This window comes from Choloepus didactylus, chromosome 19 (assembly GCF_015220235.1).
Source record: "Choloepus didactylus isolate mChoDid1 chromosome 19, mChoDid1.pri, whole genome shotgun sequence".
In the NCBI taxonomy this organism is placed as follows: Eukaryota; Metazoa; Chordata; class Mammalia; order Pilosa; family Megalonychidae; genus Choloepus; species Choloepus didactylus.
In genome coordinates this window covers 24,757,262-24,780,334 of record NC_051325.1, presented here as the reverse complement: position 1 = coordinate 24,780,334, position 23,073 = coordinate 24,757,262, and the positions used below count along the sequence as shown (strand labels likewise).

The 23,073-nt window shown below is 40.4% G+C and overlaps 1 protein-coding gene across 3 annotated transcripts in view; it reads right to left on the bottom strand.

Annotated features, from left to right (window-relative positions):
- Positions 1-3,045, bottom strand: part of PAK5 (p21 (RAC1) activated kinase 5) — a 328,406-nt gene extending 325,361 nt beyond the window's left edge. For 2 of the 3 annotated variants that reach the window (XR_005213193.1, XM_037812288.1), the window contains exon 1: positions 2,827-3,045. Coding sequence is in view for 1 of the 3 variants with exons in the window: in XM_037812288.1 (XP_037668216.1) it covers positions 2,827-2,863 (37 nt within the window). In the remaining 2 variants the exon portion in view is untranslated. The remainder of the gene's footprint in view (positions 1-2,826) is intronic. The other variant, XM_037812290.1, reaches the window with a different exon arrangement.
- Positions 3,046-23,073: the final 20,028 nt, after the last annotated feature.

Genomic DNA, 23,073 nt, shown 5'->3' with positions numbered 1-23,073 from the left:
GACACTAAATAAATAGTCAAACAAATAAATAAATGCAAATTGAAATAAGTGCTATGATAGAAAAATAAACGGATGATGAGAGAGTTGGGGTGATAGTGAAGGGAGGTCAAGGATGAGAAGAACTTGGATTGGCAAAGAATAGGGGGAAGTGATTGGGATGTTCAAGAAACACTTCAATGTAACAGAAGAAAGAGGAGGAGAGGTCCAAGATGAGGGTGGCCCAGCATCCAAGGCTCTGTGAGTATCTGGATTCTGTCCCAGGTATGTAAATACATTTTATGCAGGAAATGGAAAAGATCCCAACTCTTCTTGATAAAGAATTGGAGGGGCCAAGAAAGGAACCATGGGGTCTTGTTAGGAAGTTATACCAATGGTCTAGGTGAGACATACTGACCTGAAAATTTGATGGTAGTCGTGGTGAGATGGAAAGAAGAATCCATCCAATTGATGCATTTTATTGTTTTATTTGTTTCTGTCTGCTTAATTGTTTTGCATTACATTGGTGGTTTAGTAAAAAGGGAGGGAAGCAACATCAAGAAATCAGTTTGAGACAGGGCACATTTGGGACACCTGAACTAGATCCAAGTCCTAGATTGTCTAGGTTTCCCAGTAAGTGACAACTGGTTAAGTGAGGTCCTCTGAATAGTACTCTTTCCTTCACCATGGGGGAAGGGTATATAAAGTCTCAAATAGGTTGGCTGGATTAAATAACCCTTAAAGCCTTTTATGACCCTATGCTACTCTATCTTTAGCTTCTGCTTTTATGCTGAAATAATATTAATGTTGTCACTAAACACGTATCATAGAGATGTTGGGAAGATAAAATGAGATCACATGTTTGAACCTGACTAGCATAATACGGGCACTTAATATGAGTTCAACAAACATCCACGTCCCTTCTCCTTACAAGGATCACCACCATTGTCCTGGTGGTTTATATTACATAACCCACACATCTATCCATTTAGGTGAGTCTTAACTATTCTCAGGCCCATTTGACAGATAAGAAAACTGAAGCTTGGAAAAGTTAAATAGCTTACCCAAGATCACAAAACGAAACAAGGGAAGAGCCAGCTTTCAAACTCAACAAGCCTAGAATACCTATAATTCACACCAGCAGCACCTTAGCAAGAGTGAACAAGGGGTAATGCAAAGTTTCAAATGCCGGAAGCTAAAACTTACACCAAAGTAACAAGCCACAGGAATGAAGAACAATCAGTCTCTACCCATTCACAGAGTAACACAAAAACATCCTAAGACCAGTGCTATCAATGAACTAGCCATTGACTTCTATTGTTTCCTATAGCAGTGCTGCTTTGCACATATGTATTCCAAGACAAGGTATTACTATCAGATTGGACATTATGACTTTAATTCACTTAAATGCATTTTCCTCAACTATTCCCATTTCATTTTGATGATACTGATTCATTCTTGTCACCTAAGGAGACCATAACAAGAGTTTAAGTGCAGAGGAAGTATTTCTAAACTTCATCTTCACAGATGCCCACCCTTAATATCATAAAAGAAAAAAATAAAGTTCTAAATTCACCTTCCCTCCCTAACTCAGTGAGTTGTTGAGCTGTTGAATATACATAAAAGTAAGGCAGAACATACAGGGTCATGTCAATTCCCTACATGAAATACACAAATATAAGGAGGTAGAATATTATTATAGGGTGTCAGTTCATAGATTTCTAGTGAATTCTTTAAAGAGCATCTGGTCCATCCAGCCTCAGGTAAGAGGGAGTGTCTATACGCCACCAAACAGGAAAAGAAAAAAGGAGGCCCAGGGAGGTTTTGTGAGTTACCTGAGACCTGGTGACTGTTTCCTGGTAGCACCCCCTGGCTAAAGACCAGGTTTCTTGATTCCCCCCAAAGTGTATTCAGTCTTCCAAGCTGTCAGCAACTATTAACATGACACTTTCCCCTGGCTTTGTGCCAACTTGTCTTTCTCTTTATTGCTCTGGCCTTGACATGTCCACCACAGATAGCCCCAGCGCTTCAAACTCCCTTAACTGGTATTTACTCTTGGGGAGCTGACTCCTGTCCCATGTTTAACGCTTCATCTACACGCTAGGCTTCAAGAGGGGCTTGCCCTCCAAACGGGGCACTGATGATCCCTGGACTTTCAAGTTTACCCTCCAGGAGGCCAACACCGCACGCGATTTTGACAGGAGTTTGGAACCTTGATTCTCTTCCAGGCTCTGCCCACACCCACGCATACAAGCCGAAGTTGTCTCTCCCCATTTACAACCCACCAGGCACGCACACACACCCGGGCAAGTAACAAAGGAAAACACAACCCCATAAAGACTCAGCTACCGCATCTTCCAGTCCGCACCCGCCAAGAGACAAAAACCATACGGGAATCCTGCCCTGGAAATGTGTCCAACACTCCTCGGGAGAAGCAGGCATCGTGGCAGCCCCCGGACGTGCGCGGCTGTATACACAAAGAACTGGTGCTGGGCTTGCTGGCGGTCCGGGGTACCACCGCGCTCCCAGGGCTGGTATCCAGGGTTCTCTCCCCCACGCCCTCTCGCCCATCAGAAAGGAACTATCCTTTATTTGACCCGCTGAGAGCCCAGGCTGGATGGTAGCGCTTGGGGGGAGGGGGCGGTCCCTAGATCCCTTCCCTCTAGGCAGCCGGTCCCCAGCCTTTGGCATTTCCTAGGAGATGCACAATCGCGCGCTGTCACAGATGTCCGCTTCGCATCCTCGCCCGGCAAAGCCAGATGCCCCGGGACCCAGCCGCGCGCAGCCCCGCAAGCGCCCCTCCCCGCGCCGATATCCGCCCAGGCAGCCCCGCCAGGCGCGCGTGCCTACCTGGTGCCTGGCTGTCAGCGAAGCCGGGGTGCCTCATCTCTTTCTCCTCCTCGGCTGCTACATCGCTCCGAGCGCCATGTTCCCGGTCTCCCCGGGCTCACGCTGGGGAACTACTACGCGCTGAAGCAGGGGCAAGGGGGGCGGGGGCCAGAGGGAGGAGATGGGAGGTAGAGCCGAAGCTTTCTACTCTCCACCCAAACCTCCCCAGCTACTGAGCATGCCCAGCTGCCCGGCTCCGTCCCTAGGAGGACTTTCCAGGAGCGCACGCCGCTGCTCCGGGTTTTCGTTGCAGCCGGCGGGAGGCAGGCTGTAGCCGCTGCAGGGGGGAAGGGGGAGGAGAGTCGAGGGGAGTGACTACACTCCGCGGTTACCCGGCGCCGGAGAAAGCAGCTTTCCGCCCATCACGCTTTCCCTTTGCCCTCCCCCGCGGGGACAGCTCCTGCACAAGCTCTCCCCGCACACTCGGGGTTTGCCGAAATTTTGTGCAGGACCATTGCAGAACTGAGCTTTGCTTAAAAGGCCAGCACAGGGGAGAGGGGGCGGGGCTGGGAGGCAGATCAGCCTGCTAGCCATGGTGCCACCACCTGGACCCGTGCTTCTCAAACTTTAATGTGCCTATGAATTAGAATGAAGATTCCGAGTCAGTTGGTCTGGGGTGGAGCCTGAGATTCTGTTAAACCAGCTCCCACGTGACGCTGGTGCTGCTAGTCCTCCGACCAGGAGTAGCAAAGACCTAGACAACCCCGCATCTGTGACCTTTGAGTGGCCATCCTTCAAACAGCCCGGCCAAAGAGTGTCTCTGGCGACCAGAGAGACCCTTCCTGACTACAGATATCAAAGACACGTCAACAAGTAAAGTTGCCCCCTGGGGTTGCTGTTCCTTCCCTGGGCTCTGACCTTTCTGCACAAACTGCAGAAACAAAATTCTAAATTCTGCTTTAGAATTTAAGCCTAGGAAGAATCCTAGGGGGATTCCTGGACCTCTGAATGCTCACCGTGCTAGCTGGCCAACAACTGAGCTGCTCTACTTACGTCTGAACCTGTATGCTTTGGCAGTCCCCTGCCTTTCCTTAACTGGGACTAAATCCCAGACTGGGCATCAAAGTGTCAATTTATTGTGCAAGTGATGTTAAATCTGGGCTTGCCCAATTAAGAAGACAGATTCCGGTAGGAGTGTTGTGTTGTGTTGTGTTGTGGTTTTTGCCTCAATAGATGACAAGGATTTCTGCTGAGTGATGTTTGAGCTGAGTTTCGCAGTGATATCTTGTGGTTCAACATAAATCCCAACTTACCCCTCCCTTCTCACACCCAAAGCTTCCAGCACTGTCAAGAATATTCATTGTCCACACTACTGCAAGAGACAGATGTTCACAAAACTAGTCATGAGTGTTTAATCTTGGAGAAAAAAAATGTAGGAAATGAAGAAGTCACATCCTCCTCTGTCCTCAGCTGTCCCAACAGTATTCTTATAAGCTAGTACATATGGAATCTGGCCCCATAACTAGATAGCAGATTACAAAATAAGGGTTTGTGTCTATCAGTAATCTATTATACTCAACAACCTTGGCCAGTTTTCTAGTTAATTGTACAATATTTATCATTTCCCCCTTGCTTGCTTTCCATTGACTTAATACCCTCAATAAAATAGCTGCCATATCAAAACAGGAACCTTGGGATAAATGATTAATTTTCTATCTCAATATCGCTATGTATGAGGGGGAAAAATATCCTGGTGTCTCAATCCTGTTTTTCCATTCAAAGGAATAGGAGTGTTTAAACCTGTCTCTTTACTCTCTAAGCTGCATACATACCCTCAGCTACTCACTCCCCCCACCACTCCCACTGCCATCCTCACCATTATATGCGTATTTTCTATTTTCAAATTTTCTTTTATACGTGTGTGTGCATGATGCAGAAGCCAGAAAATATTTTTATAGAGATGTCTACTTGTTGACTGTTGGTATCAATTAAAATTTTCCTTTGAAATACTGAACTTTGATATTTTAAAATCTTTCATGTTATACATAAAGCTTGTGTCCATGTGGTTATTTTTAAATATTTAAATACTATATATTTAAATACTATGAGTATTGTTAGCTCTTCAAATCCTATTTTGGAAGTATATAAGATAAAAATTATAAATAAATAATGATACTGCTTCTGTAAATACTGCATTGCATTAAGTCCTGAAGGATTTCTTTTTATGGAAAATTCCTCACCAAATAGCTGTCATCCCTTAACGATGAATCACAATCATATAGGAATCAGCATGGATTCCAGAAATGAACTGGTCATTTGCCTAGACAATTGCGGGAGATGAAGGGGAAGAGATAACAGACAGAATGAAAGTTTCAAGGAGCATAAAAAGGAATGTGAAGTATATGCATCTGAAGAAGAATTACCCATAGGAAACAGAAGAAGATTTCAGACAAACATTTCCCCATAGTTTAAAAGAAATTAAAGTTAATATGGAAAAGGAACCCCCCAAAAAGGGAGTATTACCCCAAAAGAAATACAAGGGTTTAAAGAAGAAACAATAGAACCAAAATGAAGGTGAAATTAACAGAGTTCAGGAAAAATGGACATTATTAAATCAAAGATAAAAGTCACATTGGAACTATGAATAAGAAATAAAAATAGACACAACTGAAAACATAGTGATAGATGGACAGTACTTGGTTAGATAAAAAAGAAAAACATATAAAACCAATCATAGGAAATTGATATAGAAGACAAACAAAAGACATCTAATGTGTATATAACCACTGGTACAATGGAGCTGGCTTGCACCAGCTTGTGAGAGCTGATTAGGTGTATTTCTTCTAAACTCCACTTCCAGTGTCATCGCATTGATATCTTGAAATCAGTACCATGGTGGAAGTATTAACACCATGTGAATCAGCAAACAGTACAATTCAGGGGTATTTATTTGTTTGTATCCAGAGAGTAATTTTTAAACATTTACCAGGATAATCTTTTGTGCTGGTTTGGATGTTCTTTAATGCAATCTTGTGGGGGCAGATTTTTCAGTCTTTTGGTTAGGATGGAAACTTTTGATTGAGTGTTTCCATGGAGACGAAAGTTACCCAACTGTGGGTGATACTTTTGATTAGATTATTTCCTTGGAAGTGTGGCCCCGCCACACTGTTCACTGGAATATTTAAGAGAGAAGCCAAGAGCCGACACAGACCCAGATGCTTGCTAATGCTTGGAGATGCTTGGAGATGTGGATAGAAGGATGTTTGGAGATGCTAAGCTAAGAGACAAAGCCCAGAGTTTGCCCAAGAGAAGCTAAGAGAGACCCAGAGACATTTTGGAGAACACTATTTTGAAATGCAACCCGGGAACAAAGGACCAGCAGATGCCAGCCATGTGCCTTCCCAGTTGACAGAGATGTTCCAGACACCATTGGCTGTTCTTCAGTGAAAGGATCCTCTTGTTGATGCCTTACTTTGGACACTTTTATGACCTTAGGACTATAAATTTGTAACCAAATAAACCCCCTTTATAAAAGCCAATCCATTTCTGGTATTTTGCATTCCAGCAGCATTAGCAAACCATAACACTTTTTATAAACTTTCTGGTCAAAGAAAACAGAATAGAAAGGAATAGGAAAAAAGGAATAAAAAATATTTTATTTCTGAAATAAAGAAGCTTAAATCTGCAGAATAAAAGAGCAGTTGTCTCAGAAAAGAAATATCAGTTCAGAACAATTAACCCCCAGACATATTCTGGTGAAGTTACAGAACTTCAAAAACAAATAACCTTTGGTGCATCTAGGCAGAAAAAGCAAGTTACATGGAAGAAAAAGGAAACCACGCTGTTTTTAGATTTCTTCCCAGCACCATGCAATCCCTGAGGGGATGTTCCAAGGGAAAGACAGAGTGACCCAAGAATGTTTTGCCTGTACAGGCTGTTCTTGAAGTTTTCAAGGTAACAGTTCATTGTTCTCAAACACACGAGAAATCAGGATATATTGCAGACGTGAAGCTTTAAAAAAAATTCTACTTCAACATGGAATCTGACCACCTCCGAGAAACTGAAAGGAGAACAATCCAAGCCTCATGAAGCCATGGTCAAATATCATGATAATAATGATCAAATCAATTTTAAAGTAAATCTAAAACTAAAACATTATATTTGGGGCTTTAGAACAACATAAATATCATAAACTTGACAATGAGATATTTTTGTGTACATTTGCTAAAATCTGGAAATAGAAAAAAAGGGAAGCTGTGAGGAGGCCTAAGTGTAATACTTTCCTTGTCTTCTTCAGCTATAGATCAGTGGCTGTTATTAAAGTGGAAGCATACAGAAACAACAACCAAAAACAAACAAACAAATTGCCTCCAATATCATCAGTATTTTCAGTTTATTTTCTTATTTTTAAGGGAATATACTTTTATTTTTTTATTCTTATTTTCACTTTTTTTGGTACAAGGAAAATGTTCAAAAAATAGATTGGGGTGATGAATCAATGCACAACTATACAATGGTAGGGATAATTTGTGAAAACATTTTTCTGAAATTCATAAATTACTGAAGGTATATTTTAGAATCTTTTCCTTTTATTTAATTTCAGTAAGATTAAATATAATTTAGCTGTAAAGTAACATGTGTGGTACTATCTATATATGAAAAAACATACGTTCCAATTTATCTTACTTATCACCTTGTAATTTTATCTCTCTTTCTATAAGAAGATCTGTGGAATATTAGCAGCCAAGGGATATTTCTGACAGAAAGATTTTGGTTGATTATTTACTTTCTTCTCTATATTTTTCAGAATTGTTTGAATTTTTTAATAGTGAATGTATGTATCTTTAAAATGTCATTATTCTTTTCAAAAAACTCAAAATATTTTTTCCTTTTTGTGATATACTGACACATTTTAGAATATGAAAATAGCTAATTAAACTCGGCCTGGATTAAATAACTAATTTACACACACAAAAAAGGGGGGAAAGATACAGATCACCAGTATCAGAAGTGAAATAGAGGATGTGACTATATATATCCTGTAGCCATTAAATGATAATAAGTGAATACTATAAACAACTTCATGCTGATAAATTCAACAACTTAGAAGAAATGGACCAATTCCTCAAAAACCACACACTGTCTAAATTCAACCAAGATTAAATACATCCTCTGAATAGTCATATAACCAATAAATAATTAATTAATAATTCAAAATCTTCCTCAAAAGAAATCTCCAGGCCCAAATGGTTTCATTAAAAAAAACTACCAAACAGTTAAAGAATGTAATGCTACTTTTACCTATTATTCTCCAGAGAATAGAAGAGAATGCTTATCAGCCTATTTTAGGAAGCCAGTATTACCCTGATACCATACATAGTAGAAAAAAAGAAATTATAGACCAATATCTCTCATGAACTTAGATTTAAAAAATCCTCCACAGCCCTCTCTCTCTCTAGCTAAGCCACCTTGGCAGGGAACTCACTGCCCTCCCCCTTACATGGGATCTGACACCCAGGGGTGTAAATCTCCCTGGCAACGCAGGATATGACTCCCGGGGATGAATCTGGACCCGGCATCGTGGGATTGAGAACATCTTTTTGACCAAAAGGGGGATGCGAAATGAAACAAAATAATGTTTCAGTGACTGGGAGACTCCAAATGGAGGTGAGAGGTCACTCTGGTGGGCATTCTTATGCACTATATAGATAACCCTTTTTAGGTTTTAATGCATTGGAATAGCTAGAAGTAAATACCTGAAACTATCAAACTGCAACCCAGTAGCCTTGACTCTTGGAGACAATTGTATAGCAGTGTAGCTTATAAGGGGTGACAGTGTGACTGTGAAAACCTTGTGGATCACACTCCCTTTATCCAGTGTATGGATGGATGAATAGAAAAATGGGGACAAAAAAATAAATGAAAAATAGGGTGGGGGGGATGATTTGGGTGTTCTTTTTTACTTTTTTTTTTTATTCTTATTTTCACTTTTTTTGGTACAAGGAAAATGTTCAAAAAATAGATTGCGGTAATGAGTGCACAACTATACAATGGTACTGTGAACAATTGATTGTACACTTTGGATGATTGTATGGTATGTGAATATAGCTCAATAAAATTGAATTTTAAAAAAAACATTGCAATAGAAGCTATTTTAACCAACCTTTATTTAACTGAGTTGCTAGAATAACTGAAGTCCTCCCTTCCACTGTGAATGACATTATTGTTGCCCAAAGGTCATTGACTCTTGGTTACCAATAATTAACTTCATAATATACCTATGCCCATTAGTTATCACCAATTGAGTCATATGCTCAGCAATAATTGTTATCAATCCAGTCTGTGTACTTTGTATTGTAATTGTTAAATTTAATAAAATATTACATAAAATAAAAAAAAAACAATCTTCCACAGGATATTAGCAAATGAATCTAACAATGTATAAAAAGAATTATATACCATGATCATGTGGGGGTAGAGCTGACTTAACACTAAAAATAAATCAATGTAATTCATCATATTACCAACCAAAAAAGATAATCAATATATCAATTGATGTAGAAAAAAGCATTTGGCAAAATTCAACACACATTCATGACAAAAACTCTCAGCAAATTAGGAACAGAGGGGAATTGCCTCAACTTGCTAAAAAGCATCTACAAAAAACATCCAGCTAACATGAAACTAAATGATGAAAGACTTAATGCTTTCCCTCTAAGACTGGAAACAGGTAAGCATGTCTTCTCTTACCACTCTTACACAATATAATAGAGTTCTAGCCACTGCACTAAGGCAAGAAAAATAAATAAGAGGCATCAGATTGGAAAGGAAGAAATAAAGCTGTCTCTATTTGCAGATGACATGGTTGTCTACATTAGAAAATGCAAGAGAATCTTCAAAATAACTCTTAGAACTAGTAAGTGAGTTCTGCAAGTTTCAGGATACAAGATCAACACACAGAGATCAATCCTATTGTTGTGTAGTAACCTTGAATATGCAGAAATGAAAATTTCAAACATGATACCACATATAATTGCTCCAAAGAAAACAAAATGCTTAGCTATACCCTTAATAAAAACATGTACATTCAAACATACAAATGAAACAATTCAAAGAACACCTAAATAAATAGAGACACAGCACATTAATTGGAAGACTTGGCCTGGTAAATATGTTAATTCTCCCAAATTATCTAAAGGTTTAATTCAATTCCTATAATGTAGACATGGACAAGTTTATTCTGAAGTTTATATGGAGAGACACAGGCTCTGGAATAGCTAAAACAATCAGACATAGAATAAGGTGGGAGGAATCATGCTACCTGACATTAAGGCTTACTTGACAGCTACAGTAATCAAGACAGTGTAGTATTGGCAGACAGACAGACACATATATTAATGAAACAGAATAGAGAACTAAGAAACAGAACCATACAACATGGCCAGCTGATTTTTGCAAAGGTAAAAAGCAATTCAATGGGGGAAACAATACAAATGGTGATGGAACAATTGGATGTACATAGACCAAAAAACTGAAATTCAGCCTAAACCTCACACAATATACAAAAAATTACACAAAATGAATCACTGACTTAAAGCACAAAACTATAAAACTTTTGGAAAAAACAGGAGAAAATCTTTGGGATCTAGGTCTAAAGACTTGGCACCAAAATCATGATCTATAGAAGGAAGAATTTATAAATTGAACCTCATCAAAATTAAAAACTTGTCCTTTGTGAAAGTTCACATGAAGAGGATGAACAGACAAGGTACAGATTGGGAGAATATATTTGCAAACCACATTTCAGACAAAGGACTAATGTGTAGAATATGTGAAGAACACTCAAAACTCAAGAGTAAAAAATAAACAATCCAATGAGAAAATGGTTGAGACAAAAACAGACATTTCATGGAAGAGGATATATGGATGGCAAATAAGCACATGAAAGATGTTCAATGTCATTAGACATCACGGAAATGCAAATTAAAGTCACAGTGAGAGATCACTACACATCTAGCAGAATGCCTAAATGAAAATACCAAATGCTAGTGAGGATTCAAAGAAACTGTATAATTCATTTATTGCAGGTGAGAGTGTAAAACTGCAGAAAGAGTTTGGTATTTCCTTACAAAATTAAATAAGCAATTACCATATAACCCAGCAATTGCACCCTTGGCCATTTATCCCAGAGAAGCTAAAACTTACTTTCACACAAAAACATCTACGTGACTTCATAGCCAAAACCTAGAAATACCCCAAATATCCTTCAATGGTGGGTGGTTAAACAAATTGTGGTACTTACATGCCATGGAGTACTACATAGTAATATAAAGAAGCAAACTATTGATACATGCAACAACGTGGATTAATCGCCAAGGAATTATGCTGAGTGAGAAAAAGGCAATCCCAAAAGATTACATATTGTATGATCCCATTTATATAACGTTTCTGAAATGATAAAATTTTGTAAATGCAGAACAAATAGGATGTGCACAAAGGAGGTGGGTGTGGCTACAAAAATGTGACAAGATGGATCCTTGTGGTGATGGAACTGTTCTGTATATTGATTGTGGTAACATATGATTTAATTGTACAATGCTAAATACACACACAGAGAGAGAAATGAAAACAAGTAAAAATGGTTATATTTGAATAAGATGAGTGGACTGTATCAATGTCAATATACTCGTTGTGATGTTGTACTACAGTTTTGAAGATATTACCTTGGGGAAAACTGGATAAAGGGTAAATGGGATCTTTCTGTTTTATGTCTTAAAAGTGCATAAGAATCTTCAATTTTCTCAATAAAAATTTCAATAATAAATAATTCATATATTCTTAAATTAACCTTACCAACATTTACTGAGCAATTCTTGTGTCTGCGATCCAACAGAACTTTCTACCATGATGGACATTTTTAATTTTATTTAATTTTAACTAATTTAATTCTAAATAGCCACCTATGGCTAATGGCTACTATTCTGGACAGCACAGTGCTCTGGGCCAAACACTTAGCTAGGCAGTAGCAACCCTAAAATGAACGTTTGCCTGCCAGGAGGTCAAGTCTACTTGGAGGAGGTTAATAAATATATCAATAGTTACAAACTCCTTGGCGAACTGGGTTTGAAAAGGGGACAGGCACTCAACCTACCTGGGGTTACAGAAGGCACCAGGAAATGCTTGCAAAATGAAAAACCCATGAGCTGACTCTTCTAGGGCAATCAATGTAGGCCAGGTGAGTTAAGGCAGGATTTGGGGAGGAGACACCCTGTCCAAGACAGTGGGACAGTATTTACAAAGGCACACAGACATGAGAGGGCATGTAGGAAAGGCAAGTGTTTGGGAAGTGTTTGGAGAGAGAGAAGGGACTGGGTGGTGAAGGGGCCTTGGATGCCATGCCTTTGGACTTGAATTTCATTGTGAAGAACATAGAGAGCTAGTGAGGTATTTTAAGGATCACATAATTACTTTTGCATTTTTAAACTATCATTCTTCCAGCAGTGGATTGGAACAGAGCAAAACTCCAGGTAGAGAGCTAGTGGTGTAGCCTATCAAAAGAATAATTAAAGGCTCCAATACATCAGGGAAAGCAGGATTGGGAAAAGGAAATGGATTTCCTTTTAGAGAAGCTGTGTCTAAATATAGGTAATAAGGGGTAACACATAATTGAGATGGTTTCCAGGCATTTGACTGGGACAACTTCATGTATTGGCTGAGATAGGTAATGAAAGGGAAAGAATGCATTTGGAGTAGATCAACTTTTTAATCTTTTGAGATTGAGGGGCCTGAGAAACCTCCAAGGTGGTAAGAAGAGGTCTTATTTTTTTCTAGCATGAAAGGCAATTGAAATTCAAACATTTTAGAATCAGTCCATGAAACTCAAGGACAACAATAGAACAGAAGAGTCCAGAAATAAACCCAAATCCATAGGAGAATTTAGCTTATAATAATGGCAGTGTTATAAGTCAGTGAAGAAAAGACAGATTTCTTATGGACAAAGAGGATAGCTGGAGAACCTAAGATGGTGGCTAGGTGAGACAGGGCAAAAAAACACCTCCATGAAAAATCCTAGATAAAAGCCAGAAAGTGACCCAGAACACCAGTTCCAGTGATGCACCAGCCAGACAAGGTCTGCTAAATCCACAGGGACAGTGCATTTGGTGAAACCAGGAGTCTGTGTTCTGAAATGAGTGAGTGAGCTGGCTGAAAGTCCAGCGGCCGCACTGCAGTGTGGGGAAACCGTGGGTTGGCATTTGGAGACGGACTAGTTCCTTTTTAAAAAAAAACACACGAAAAAAACGGGAGCTGCTGTGGATACGGGGGCGAGAACTGCACAGCAGAGCACGACAGGAGCAGGCCTTGCGAACACCTCAATATCTAGCATGGACAATAGCCCTTCCTGCATGAACTGCTAATTGTCTTAGAGCCAGGAGGGCAGAGGGGAGCCAAAAGGAGAAAGAAACCGCGCCCCTTGCAGCCATCTTCCCGGCGGGCTGGGGATGCTCCTGCCCAGGGCCAGAGCCACAGCCTAGAGCCGCGCCAAGGGTCCCAGTGTGATGGGGAGTGTTTCCTGCAACACCGCACACATGCCACAATATCGGCCGTGGACAGGGGCCTTTAGTGCACCCACAGCTAATTCTCCCAGAGCTGGGAAGCCGGAGCTGAGCGAAAAGGGGGAAATTAACACACCTCATTCAGCCATCTTTACAGCAGGCTGGGAACGCCCCTGCATGGCCCGGCAGTCCAGGGCTTCCCTGGAGGGCCAGTGCACACTTGTGACATGGCATGGCCTTCCCTCAGCAGAGGTCCTGGAAGAGCACGACTGGGAAGGGAGACCTGCTCGAAAATCCTGTTGACCCTAGACCAACACCAAGGACTTGTGGGTCAGTGGCAGAGACAATCTGTGGTGAGACTGAAATGAAGGTTTAGACTCTTGCAACAGCCTTAAATCTCCGGGAACACCTGGGAGGTTTGATTATTAAGCTGCCCTGCCTCCCTAACCACTTAGACACACGCCCCACATTCAGGGTGGACAGCACCAACAACACACCCAAACCTGGTGCACGAATTGAACCCCACAAGAATCAGACCCCCACGCACCACAAAGACAAAGTTGGGGAGAACTGACTTGAGGGGAATAGGTGACTCGCGGACACCATTTGCTAGTTAGAGAAAGAGCACACCACCAAGCTGTAGATCTGACAAATTAGAGACTGGTGTTTTTCATATCCTGAAAGAACCCTGTCAAGTAAAGCAAATGCCAAGAGGCCAAAACAACAGAAAATTTTAAAGCATATGATAAAACCAGATGATATGGAGAACCCAAACCCAAAAACCCAAATCAAAAGATCAAAGGAGACACAGTATTTGGAGCAATTAATCAAGGAACTAAAGACAAACAATGAGAGCATGGCACAGGATATAAAGGACATGAAGAAGAGCATGGCACAGGATATAGGAGACATGAAGAAGACCCTAGAAGAGAATAAAGAAGTTGCAAGAATAAATTAAAAAACAGATGATCTTATGGAAAGAAAAGAATCTGTTGACCAGATTAAAAAGATTCTGGATACTCATAGTACAAGACTAGAGGAAGCTGAACAATGAATCAGCATCCTCGAAGACCACAGAATGGTAAAAGAAAGAACAAAAGAAAGAATAGGGAAAAAAATCGAAAAAATCGAAATGGATCTCAGGGGTATGACAGATAAAATAAAACATCCAAATTTAAGACTCATTGGTGTCCCATAAGGGGAAGAGAAGAGTAAAGGTCTAGAAAGAGTATTCAAAGAAATTGTTGGGGAAAACTTCCCAAACCTTCTACACAATATAAATACACAAAGCATAAATGCCAGCGAACTCCAAATAGAATAAATCCAAATAAACCCACTCCAAGACATATTCTGATCAGACTGTCAAACACTGAAGAGAGGGAGAAAGTTCTGAAAGCGGCAAGAGAAAAGCAATTCACCACATACAAAGAAAACAACATAAGAGTAAGTAGTGACTACTCAGTGGCCACCATGGAGGCGAGAAGGCAGCGGCATGACATATTCAAAATTCTGAGAGAGAAAAATTTCCAACCAAGAATACTTTATCCAGCAAAACTCTCCTTCAAATTTGAGGGAAAGCTTAAATTTTCCAAAAACAAATGCTGAGAGATTTTGCTAATAAAAGACCTGCCCTACTTCAGATACTAAAGGGAACCCTACTGACAGAGAAACAAAGAAAGGAGAGAGAGATATAGAGAAATTTAACAGACATATACAGAACATTACATCCCAAATCACCAGGACACACATTCTTCTCCAGTGATCATGGATCTTTCTCCAGAGTAGACCATATGCTGGGACATAGAACAAGCCTCAATAAAGCACATTCTCTGACCACAATGGAATACAAATAGAAGTCAATACCCATCAGAGACTTAGAAAATTCACAAACAACTGGAGGTTAAAAATGAGGAGGAGATGAAAACATTCCCGGATAATCAAAAGCTGAGGGACTTCATCACCACTAGATCAGTCCTATAAGAAATGCTAAAGGGAATTGAGCAGGCTGAAAGGAAGGGTCACTAAACAATTGACTGAAACCACATGAAGAAATAAAGATTTCCAGTAAAGATCACATGGTAAATATAAATACCAATACTACTGTATTTTTTATTTGTAACTCCACTATTTACTTCCTGTAGGATCTAAAATACATAAACTTTAATGATATATCAGTGGTTTTGGACTCAATGTAAAATATGTAATTTTGGACAAGAACTACATAAAGGTGGGGGAATGGAGGAGTATAGGAACATAGTTTATGTGTCCTATTGAAGTTAAGTTGGTATCAAATAAAAACAAGATTGTTATAGATTTAAGATGTTAAATTTAAGCCCCACAGTAAACACAAAGAAAGTATCAGAAAATATGACCATAGAGATGAATAGTAAAGTATGGGTTATAAGAAGTGGGGGAAGGGGCAATGGGGAGTTAAGAAATGAGTGTAGAGTTTCTGTTTGGGGTGAAGGGAAATTTCTAGTAGTGGATGGTGGGAAGGTGGTGGCATTGCAACATTCTGAACGTGATTAATCCCACTAATGGAATGCTAGGGAAAGGTTGGAATGGGGAGATTTAGGCTGTATATATGTTTCCACAATTGGAAAAAAACAACAAAAAAAGACAGTCTAAATAGATAATGACAATTAAATGCCAAGGATGATCCTGGATGGGATCTGAGGATGGAGGAGAGGAGGCTCAAAGGGACACAGTTGGTACATAAGAAAACAAAGGAAATATAGAATGTAAGCTTTCTATCCATGTTGAATTTCTTGAACTTCTTAGCTGCACTTAATGTGATTGCATAAAAGAATGTTCTTGTTCATGGGAAATGTATATGTGAATTATATTGTTTGTTCAAGGATGTGTGCAGCTTGCTCTCATGTGTTCAGAGGACAGAGCAATAGATGGTGGATGATAGATAGGGAGGGAGGGAGGGAAAGAAAGAAATGGTGGTGTGACAGGATGTTAAACTTGGTGGATTGGGGTATCGGGGGAGGAGGGTCAGGGTATGCTGGATTTCTGTGTAAGGGGTTGGTATTGTTTTTGTAGCTGTTCCTGTAAGTTTGAATTAATTTCAAAACAAAATTTAAAAAAAAAGAGGATAGCTGAAGTTCTGCAGAATTGAGCAGTTAAGTGTCAGTGGCCTTAAGTGACAGTTGACTACTCTATCCAATTTAGTGAGTTTACGCTCTTTTTGAAAGGGAAATCCATGTGCCTCTAAGATCATGAACTTCAGTGGAATTTGTATGAAATCCCTTTGAATGATTTAGGCCAAACTTCACTCTACAACAAGGTTACAAATTTTGAATGAGATGCCAGATTTTGGAAAATTAAAACACTCACTGCTTATCTATTATAGCTCAGAAAGTATGAGGCGTTCCAGCTGAGCAATTAAGGACTTTGACTTATGTAAGTCTCTAAGCTACAAGTGTGTATAATTGTTTCTGCCCTGCTGAAATCCCAGCATGCTGATGAATAGCAATACCAGATTTTTTCTGTTAAAGAAAAAGACCATCATCAACACCACCATATAAAGGCTATTCCTTAATGCATGTCCAAACCACTGTTTAATTTTGAGGCTGAAAGATGCAAAATAACAACTTGAATCACCAGTCATGTATCCATAGCAGCTTAATCACAGTCCCTCAGACATGACCAGGTGATAAAAAATTACTATTCACTTGTCGTTTAGTAAAGCTGTCAGCATGGAGAGTAGCATGGCTTTTTTGGGACGGATTATAGGGCACCCTTGCTTTGCTTTGCACAGACCTAGTGTTTTAGGGAGGATCAGAGATTTGATCAGAGATTTGATTGGAGATTTGAAGAAGGACCACAGACTTGCAACCAACAAAACCGATTCTCTGCCCATTAAACCCACCTCATCTTCATTGTATGTATCTTTTCATTTAAAACACATCCTCACTTGAGGCCTCATAAAGCCTCAGTTCCCTCTTGGGAGGGCATTTAATAGGCTCCCCTTTTCTGGAAAACTCAACTCAGTCTTGAGGAGATCTAGAAGGGATTCATTCAGAGAAAACAGATAAGGGAGTGCTGAGACTTCTTTTCAGTACCTGGTAATGTGAGTTAAAGGCAAAGCTATTGCCAGGATCAAAAGCCCACTCCATATGACTATCGATGCTGGATAGATTGTAGTGGGAAATCTATGGTTATCACCACAGGGACAAACTTCTATTTTTGCAAGAAGGGCCATTGACATAACATTTGAAAAGTTTCTAAGCATAATGAGGGCATTCATTTTGTTTTAAGAACAATATTACCTATACAGTAGTACAATTTTAAGGCTAGAGAGAGACTTGGAGCAGGAATGGGCAAGTTTGAACCTGAGTAAAATTGAGCAGCCATGTGACCTTGGGCCTGTCAACAGTGCTTTCTAAGCTCAGTTTTCTTTTCTGCAAAATACAGATGTCAGTTCTGCTCTTTTCATGGAGTGGTGAATATTAAGGAAAAGCATTTGGATGCAAAAAAGATGTCCTAAAAGCAAAGGGCATAGGTCTGGCCATCTTAATGCAACACTTTTGAATGAATATGTAGAAAAGCAGTAATCAAACTTCTGTGCATCAAAATCATCTGTTAAGGTTTAAAATGTACAGAGTTTCTATTTGGGATGATGGGAAAGTTTTGGTAATGGACAATGGTGATTGCAGCACAACATTGTGAATGTATATTTGAATGCAGTTAAAAGGGGAAATTTTAGGTTGTATATCTGGTACCAGAAAAAAAAATTTTTTTTTAAATCATCAGAAAAGGTTATTTAAAATAAAAGTGCCTGGCTTTCCTCTGTGGCTACCAATTCAGAGTGAAACCCAGGTTTCTGAAGATCCCTGAGTAATTCTACAGCACAGCAGTTTGATATGGTGGACCTGGTGATGCACCACTCCAGAGCTCCCTATGGGGTTGGCCGAGGCTGCCACTGCATCTGCGTCACTCTTGATTTTTCTTTCTGCCCACTCCTGCTTTCTTCTCTTCCTGTCCTAAGTGTTGTGTCCAGAGGACACTCCTTAATAAACACCCCAAACTTTAAACTCTGTCTGAGTCTGATTCCTGGGGAACCAGTCTGTGATGTCTGAGAACCATGAAGCTGAAATCCAAGTCCACTTACGTTCTCCCCCATCCTAAAAGCCTTCTCAGTTCCTCACTGCCTACAAATTCCTTTGCATGGAAGTTAAGGTCCTTCATGGTTTGGTGCCAAACTTTCTTTACCACCTCATTTCTCTGTGTCCTCTTAATCCTCAGGCTAGCAAGACTAACCTGTTTTCTGCTAAACTGGGCATTTTTATGCCGGAAGTCTTCACTTAAGTGTTCCTCTGCCATTAGCTTCCTATGTTGCTTTGGATTTATTCTGTCCCTCCAAAAAGCCATGTTCTTTAATGCAATCTTGTGGAGGCAGACTGATTAGTCTGTTGATTAGGGTGGAACCTCTGACTGAATTATTTCCATGGAGGTGTGGACCCCACCCATTCAAAGTGGGTCTTGATTAGTTCACTGGAGTATTTAAGGGAGCCAGGAGGAAACACAACTGTTCAAATCTGCTGTTTAGAAATGCTTGGAGATGCTAAGAGATGAAGCCCAGAGTTTGTCCTGGAGAAGCTAAGAGAGGACCCCCAGATGCTCAGAGAGAAATGCCCTGGGAGAAAGAGGCAAGGATGCACAGGAGTTGAGAGAGAGGAGCGAAGACAGAAGCCCAGAGACATTTTGGAGAAAGCCATTTTGAAACATAACCCAGGAGCAAAGGACCAGCAGACACCAGGCATGTGACTTCCCAAGAGACAGAGGTGTTCCGGACGCCATTGGCCATTCTTCAGTGAAGGTATCCTATTGCTGATGCCTTAGTCTGGCCACTTCTATGGCCTTAGAACTGTGAATTTGTAACCTAATAAATCCCCTTTATAAAAGCCAATCCATTTCTGGTATTTTGCATAATGGCAGCATTAGCAAACTGGAACACCTCCTCTAACCTCTTTCCTGTTGAAATCCATTGTCCACAAAGGTCCCATTCAAATGCTACTTGAACCACAAGGTCTTTCCTGATTCCCCAGTCTGCTCTGGCCTCATTTCCTTGCCATGAATTTTGTTGATGCTTGTGCGCCCGCCTGCTCTCCAAACTGAGCTCCTCAAAGGCGGAAATCCTGTTTTCCAACATTCTATTTCTTCACATCACTTAGCCTAATGCCCCAGCCATAGGAGATACACAAAGCATTTGTTGGATTAGCCAATGGTAACAAAGCAGTGTATTTCTAAAACACAAAATTGTACCCTTAGAAGAACCCCATAGACTATCTCACTGAAGCTATTGCCCCTTTGATTGCACAGATAAGAAAGCAGAAGCAACTTGCCCAAAATCATATAATTAATTAATAGTAAAACAGAACCTTAATTCAAATCTATCGACTTTTTATTGCATATGTATTTTAAAGTTCTTTTTTTTCTAACAGGGTTCTTTTACTATCTCAAATTAGCTTATTAATCTATTTACTTGCTTACTGATAATTCCCCCCTCTCCTCTCTGGAAGGAAAGCCCCAGGCAGCACCTGGACCTTTTCCAGTCACCTGCTGCGTCCCTGGCACAGGCAATGCCTCCAGTCCCTGTCTTCATGGAGAGGCCCCAAGGCCGCCCCTCACAGCCTCCACACACTGCAGCTGTGTCCATCCTGCAGCCACTCACGTGGCTCCTGGGGCTTGTGTCTGGTCTTCAGGTACCCTGATTCGAAGCTTCTGGAAGAAGGTGTAGCCCTTCTGCCAAGAGGCTCAATGGTACACAAAGACCCCCTCACGGAGGCCTTCGCCCACCTTGAGGCCCCAGGGGACAGAGCGGCACGCGGGGCGTTGAGGGGCCTAACGGAACTGTCTGGCTCGCCCAGGCCTCCTGTGCCATCTTGGCCACTTGGCCACTGTCTGTACCTCCTAACCCCAGGGCACTGCCAACGCTGGGACCGCCTGGCACCGCCACGGTCTCTGCCTCAGAACGCCGATTCCCACCGCCCAGAACCCAGGTCCGGAGACCGTGCAGCCTCTGCGCTCTGCCTCCTGCCTGTGGACAACCCACGGAGAGGACGCCAGGCCTTCAGGCTCAATTTTTAAATTAAAAATATCATGCAAAAAAATTGGAAACCTGGTTTTGGTAACTTCTAACATAGATTATGCAATCGGTTAAATTCCCTTAAAAACTTAGATCTGAATTACAAATTTGATATGACTGGTTATTTCGATCACTTCAGACACATTAAAGAGTGGCCGAAACGAACATAATTTTCCTCAAAATTACTGCAACACATTCAGAAATTTTCTGAAACTCAGCTTAGTGGATTTCATTCACTCTCATTCTCTTTACACCTAGTTTAATAATTCTTAGATTTAGAGATATTCCTGTTTTTTATATTCCCCATATTTCCTAATATTATTTTGATAACATTCCAGGGTTTCAGTAATCTTACAAACCTGGGAAAAGGTATTTGTCTTCTCAAAATAGCCCTACTTGATGGAGCTAGGTTGCTCACCTGACTCATTTTTTAAAAAAATGTTTGAAGTATAATATGCACACCTAAGTGCAAACTAAATATACCCATTTAATCAGTCCCCAGAGGAAGAAAGAACATTACCAGTGAGCAGAAAGAGTTAACGCAGCAGGTCTGGTACACTCAGTTTCCCTTTATGTCTGTAACCATGGCGATGACCCTTGGTCAACTCTGAGAACTAAAAGACTGGAAGGTTCACATAATGACTGGGTAATGGTACTAGTCCATATCCCCAAAGCACTGGGTCAAGATGAACTGCATTTGTCAGCATGTTTAAAGTAAACACCCAGGGTTCATGATGTGCACTGCCTTGGGGTTCATGCCATGGGTGGCCATGTGGCAGGTAAGTTCTTCCATTTAAGAACTGTGAATCTCAAGACTCAGTTGGACTTTCCTGGGCATGGGCAAGTGGCATACGTCCCTGCAGTTCACATCCAGAGAAGATCCATCCATGAGATACCCATAGAAAGAGTCAAAAATGCCTGTTTGGTTGGCAGGTGAAATCACTGCCCTCCCCAATACGTGGGATCAGACATCCAGGGGAGTGAATCTCCCTGGCAACGTGGAATATGACTCCCAGGGAGGAATCTAGACCTAGCATCGTGGGATGGAGAACATCTTCTTGACCAAAAGGGGGATGCAAAAGGAAATGAAATAAGCTTCAGTGGCAGAGAGATTCCAAAGGAGCCAAGAGGTCACTCCGGTGGGCACTCTTACGCACAAAATAGACAACCCTTTTTAGGTTCTAATGAATTGGGGTAGCTGGCAGTAGATACCTGAAACTAGCAAACTACAACCCAGAACCCTTGAATCTAGAAGATGATTGTATGAAAATGTAGCTTATAAGGGGTAACAATGTGATTGGGAAAGCCACAAGGACCATACTCCCCTTTGTCCAGTGTATGGATGGATGAGTAGAAAAATGGGGGCAACAACAAAAAAAAGGCACCCAGTGTTCTTTTTTACTTTAATTGTTCTTTTTCACTTTAATTTTTATTCTTATGATTTTTGTGTGTGTGGTAATGAAAATGTTCAAAAATTTGGGGAATGAATGCACAACTATATAATGGTCCTGTGAATGATTGAATGTATGCTTTATATGACTGCATGGTATGTGAATATATCTCAATAAAAATGAATGTAAACAAACCAAGAAACAAAAAAAATGCCTGTTGGACTTCTCTTGCCTTTTCCCGTGCATATCTTTTTCCTGTCAGTCCTGGGCTGCATCCACTGCTGTAATAAATCTTGACTGTGAGTATAACTTCATGTTGAGTCATGTTGGTCCTTCTAGTTAATCATCAAACTAGTGAGTGGTCATGGGATGGCTGAGACAACTAGCATCTCAGAAGACCCCTCTTGCTTCCTTAAAATCATTACCTTTTCCCAACAATACTATCTCAACTTCTAACAGTACAGAGTAGTTTTGCCTGTTTTTGAACTTGGTAAATTTTGAATCACACAGTTTGTACACTTTTGTATCTGGCTTCTTTCACATAAATAGTGTATTTGTGAGAGTAATAATGCTGTTGTGTGCAGTTGCAGTTTGTTCATTTTCTTTGCTGTAGAATAGACCATTTACTATGCCTCAATTTATTTTTTCATTCTTCTCTATAGATGAACATTTGGGTTGTTCCCAATAACCTCAGTGTTGCTGCTAGCATGTTCTGTCCAGCAGTGGAGTTGTTAGATCATAGGGAATGTATATGTTGAGCTTTAGCAGATACTGCCAAAGAATTTCCCAAACTGTTTGTACCAATTTATTCTTCCATCAGCAGGGTCTGAAAGTCCCAGTCTCTCCACATCTTTGCCAATAGTTAGCATTGTCTCACTTATTATTTGAAACCAATCTAGCTAGAAGGTATGGTATTGCATTGTGGTTTTAACTTGCATTGCTCTGATAACTAATGAAGCTGAGCACATTGTCACATGTTTATTGGCTATTTAGATATAATCATGAGATCTACTTTTGACCATTTTTCTATTGATTGTGCTATTGTGACTAATTTATAATTCTTTATGTATTCTGGATTTCAGATATGTGTTGGATATGTACTGCAAATGTCTTTTCCAACACTGAGGTTTGCCTTTCTATCCCTAATAGTGTATTTGCTAGACTGATCTACCTACATTCCCTTTCCATCATTCTTTCCCTCAACAAATATTTATTAAATAACTGATAT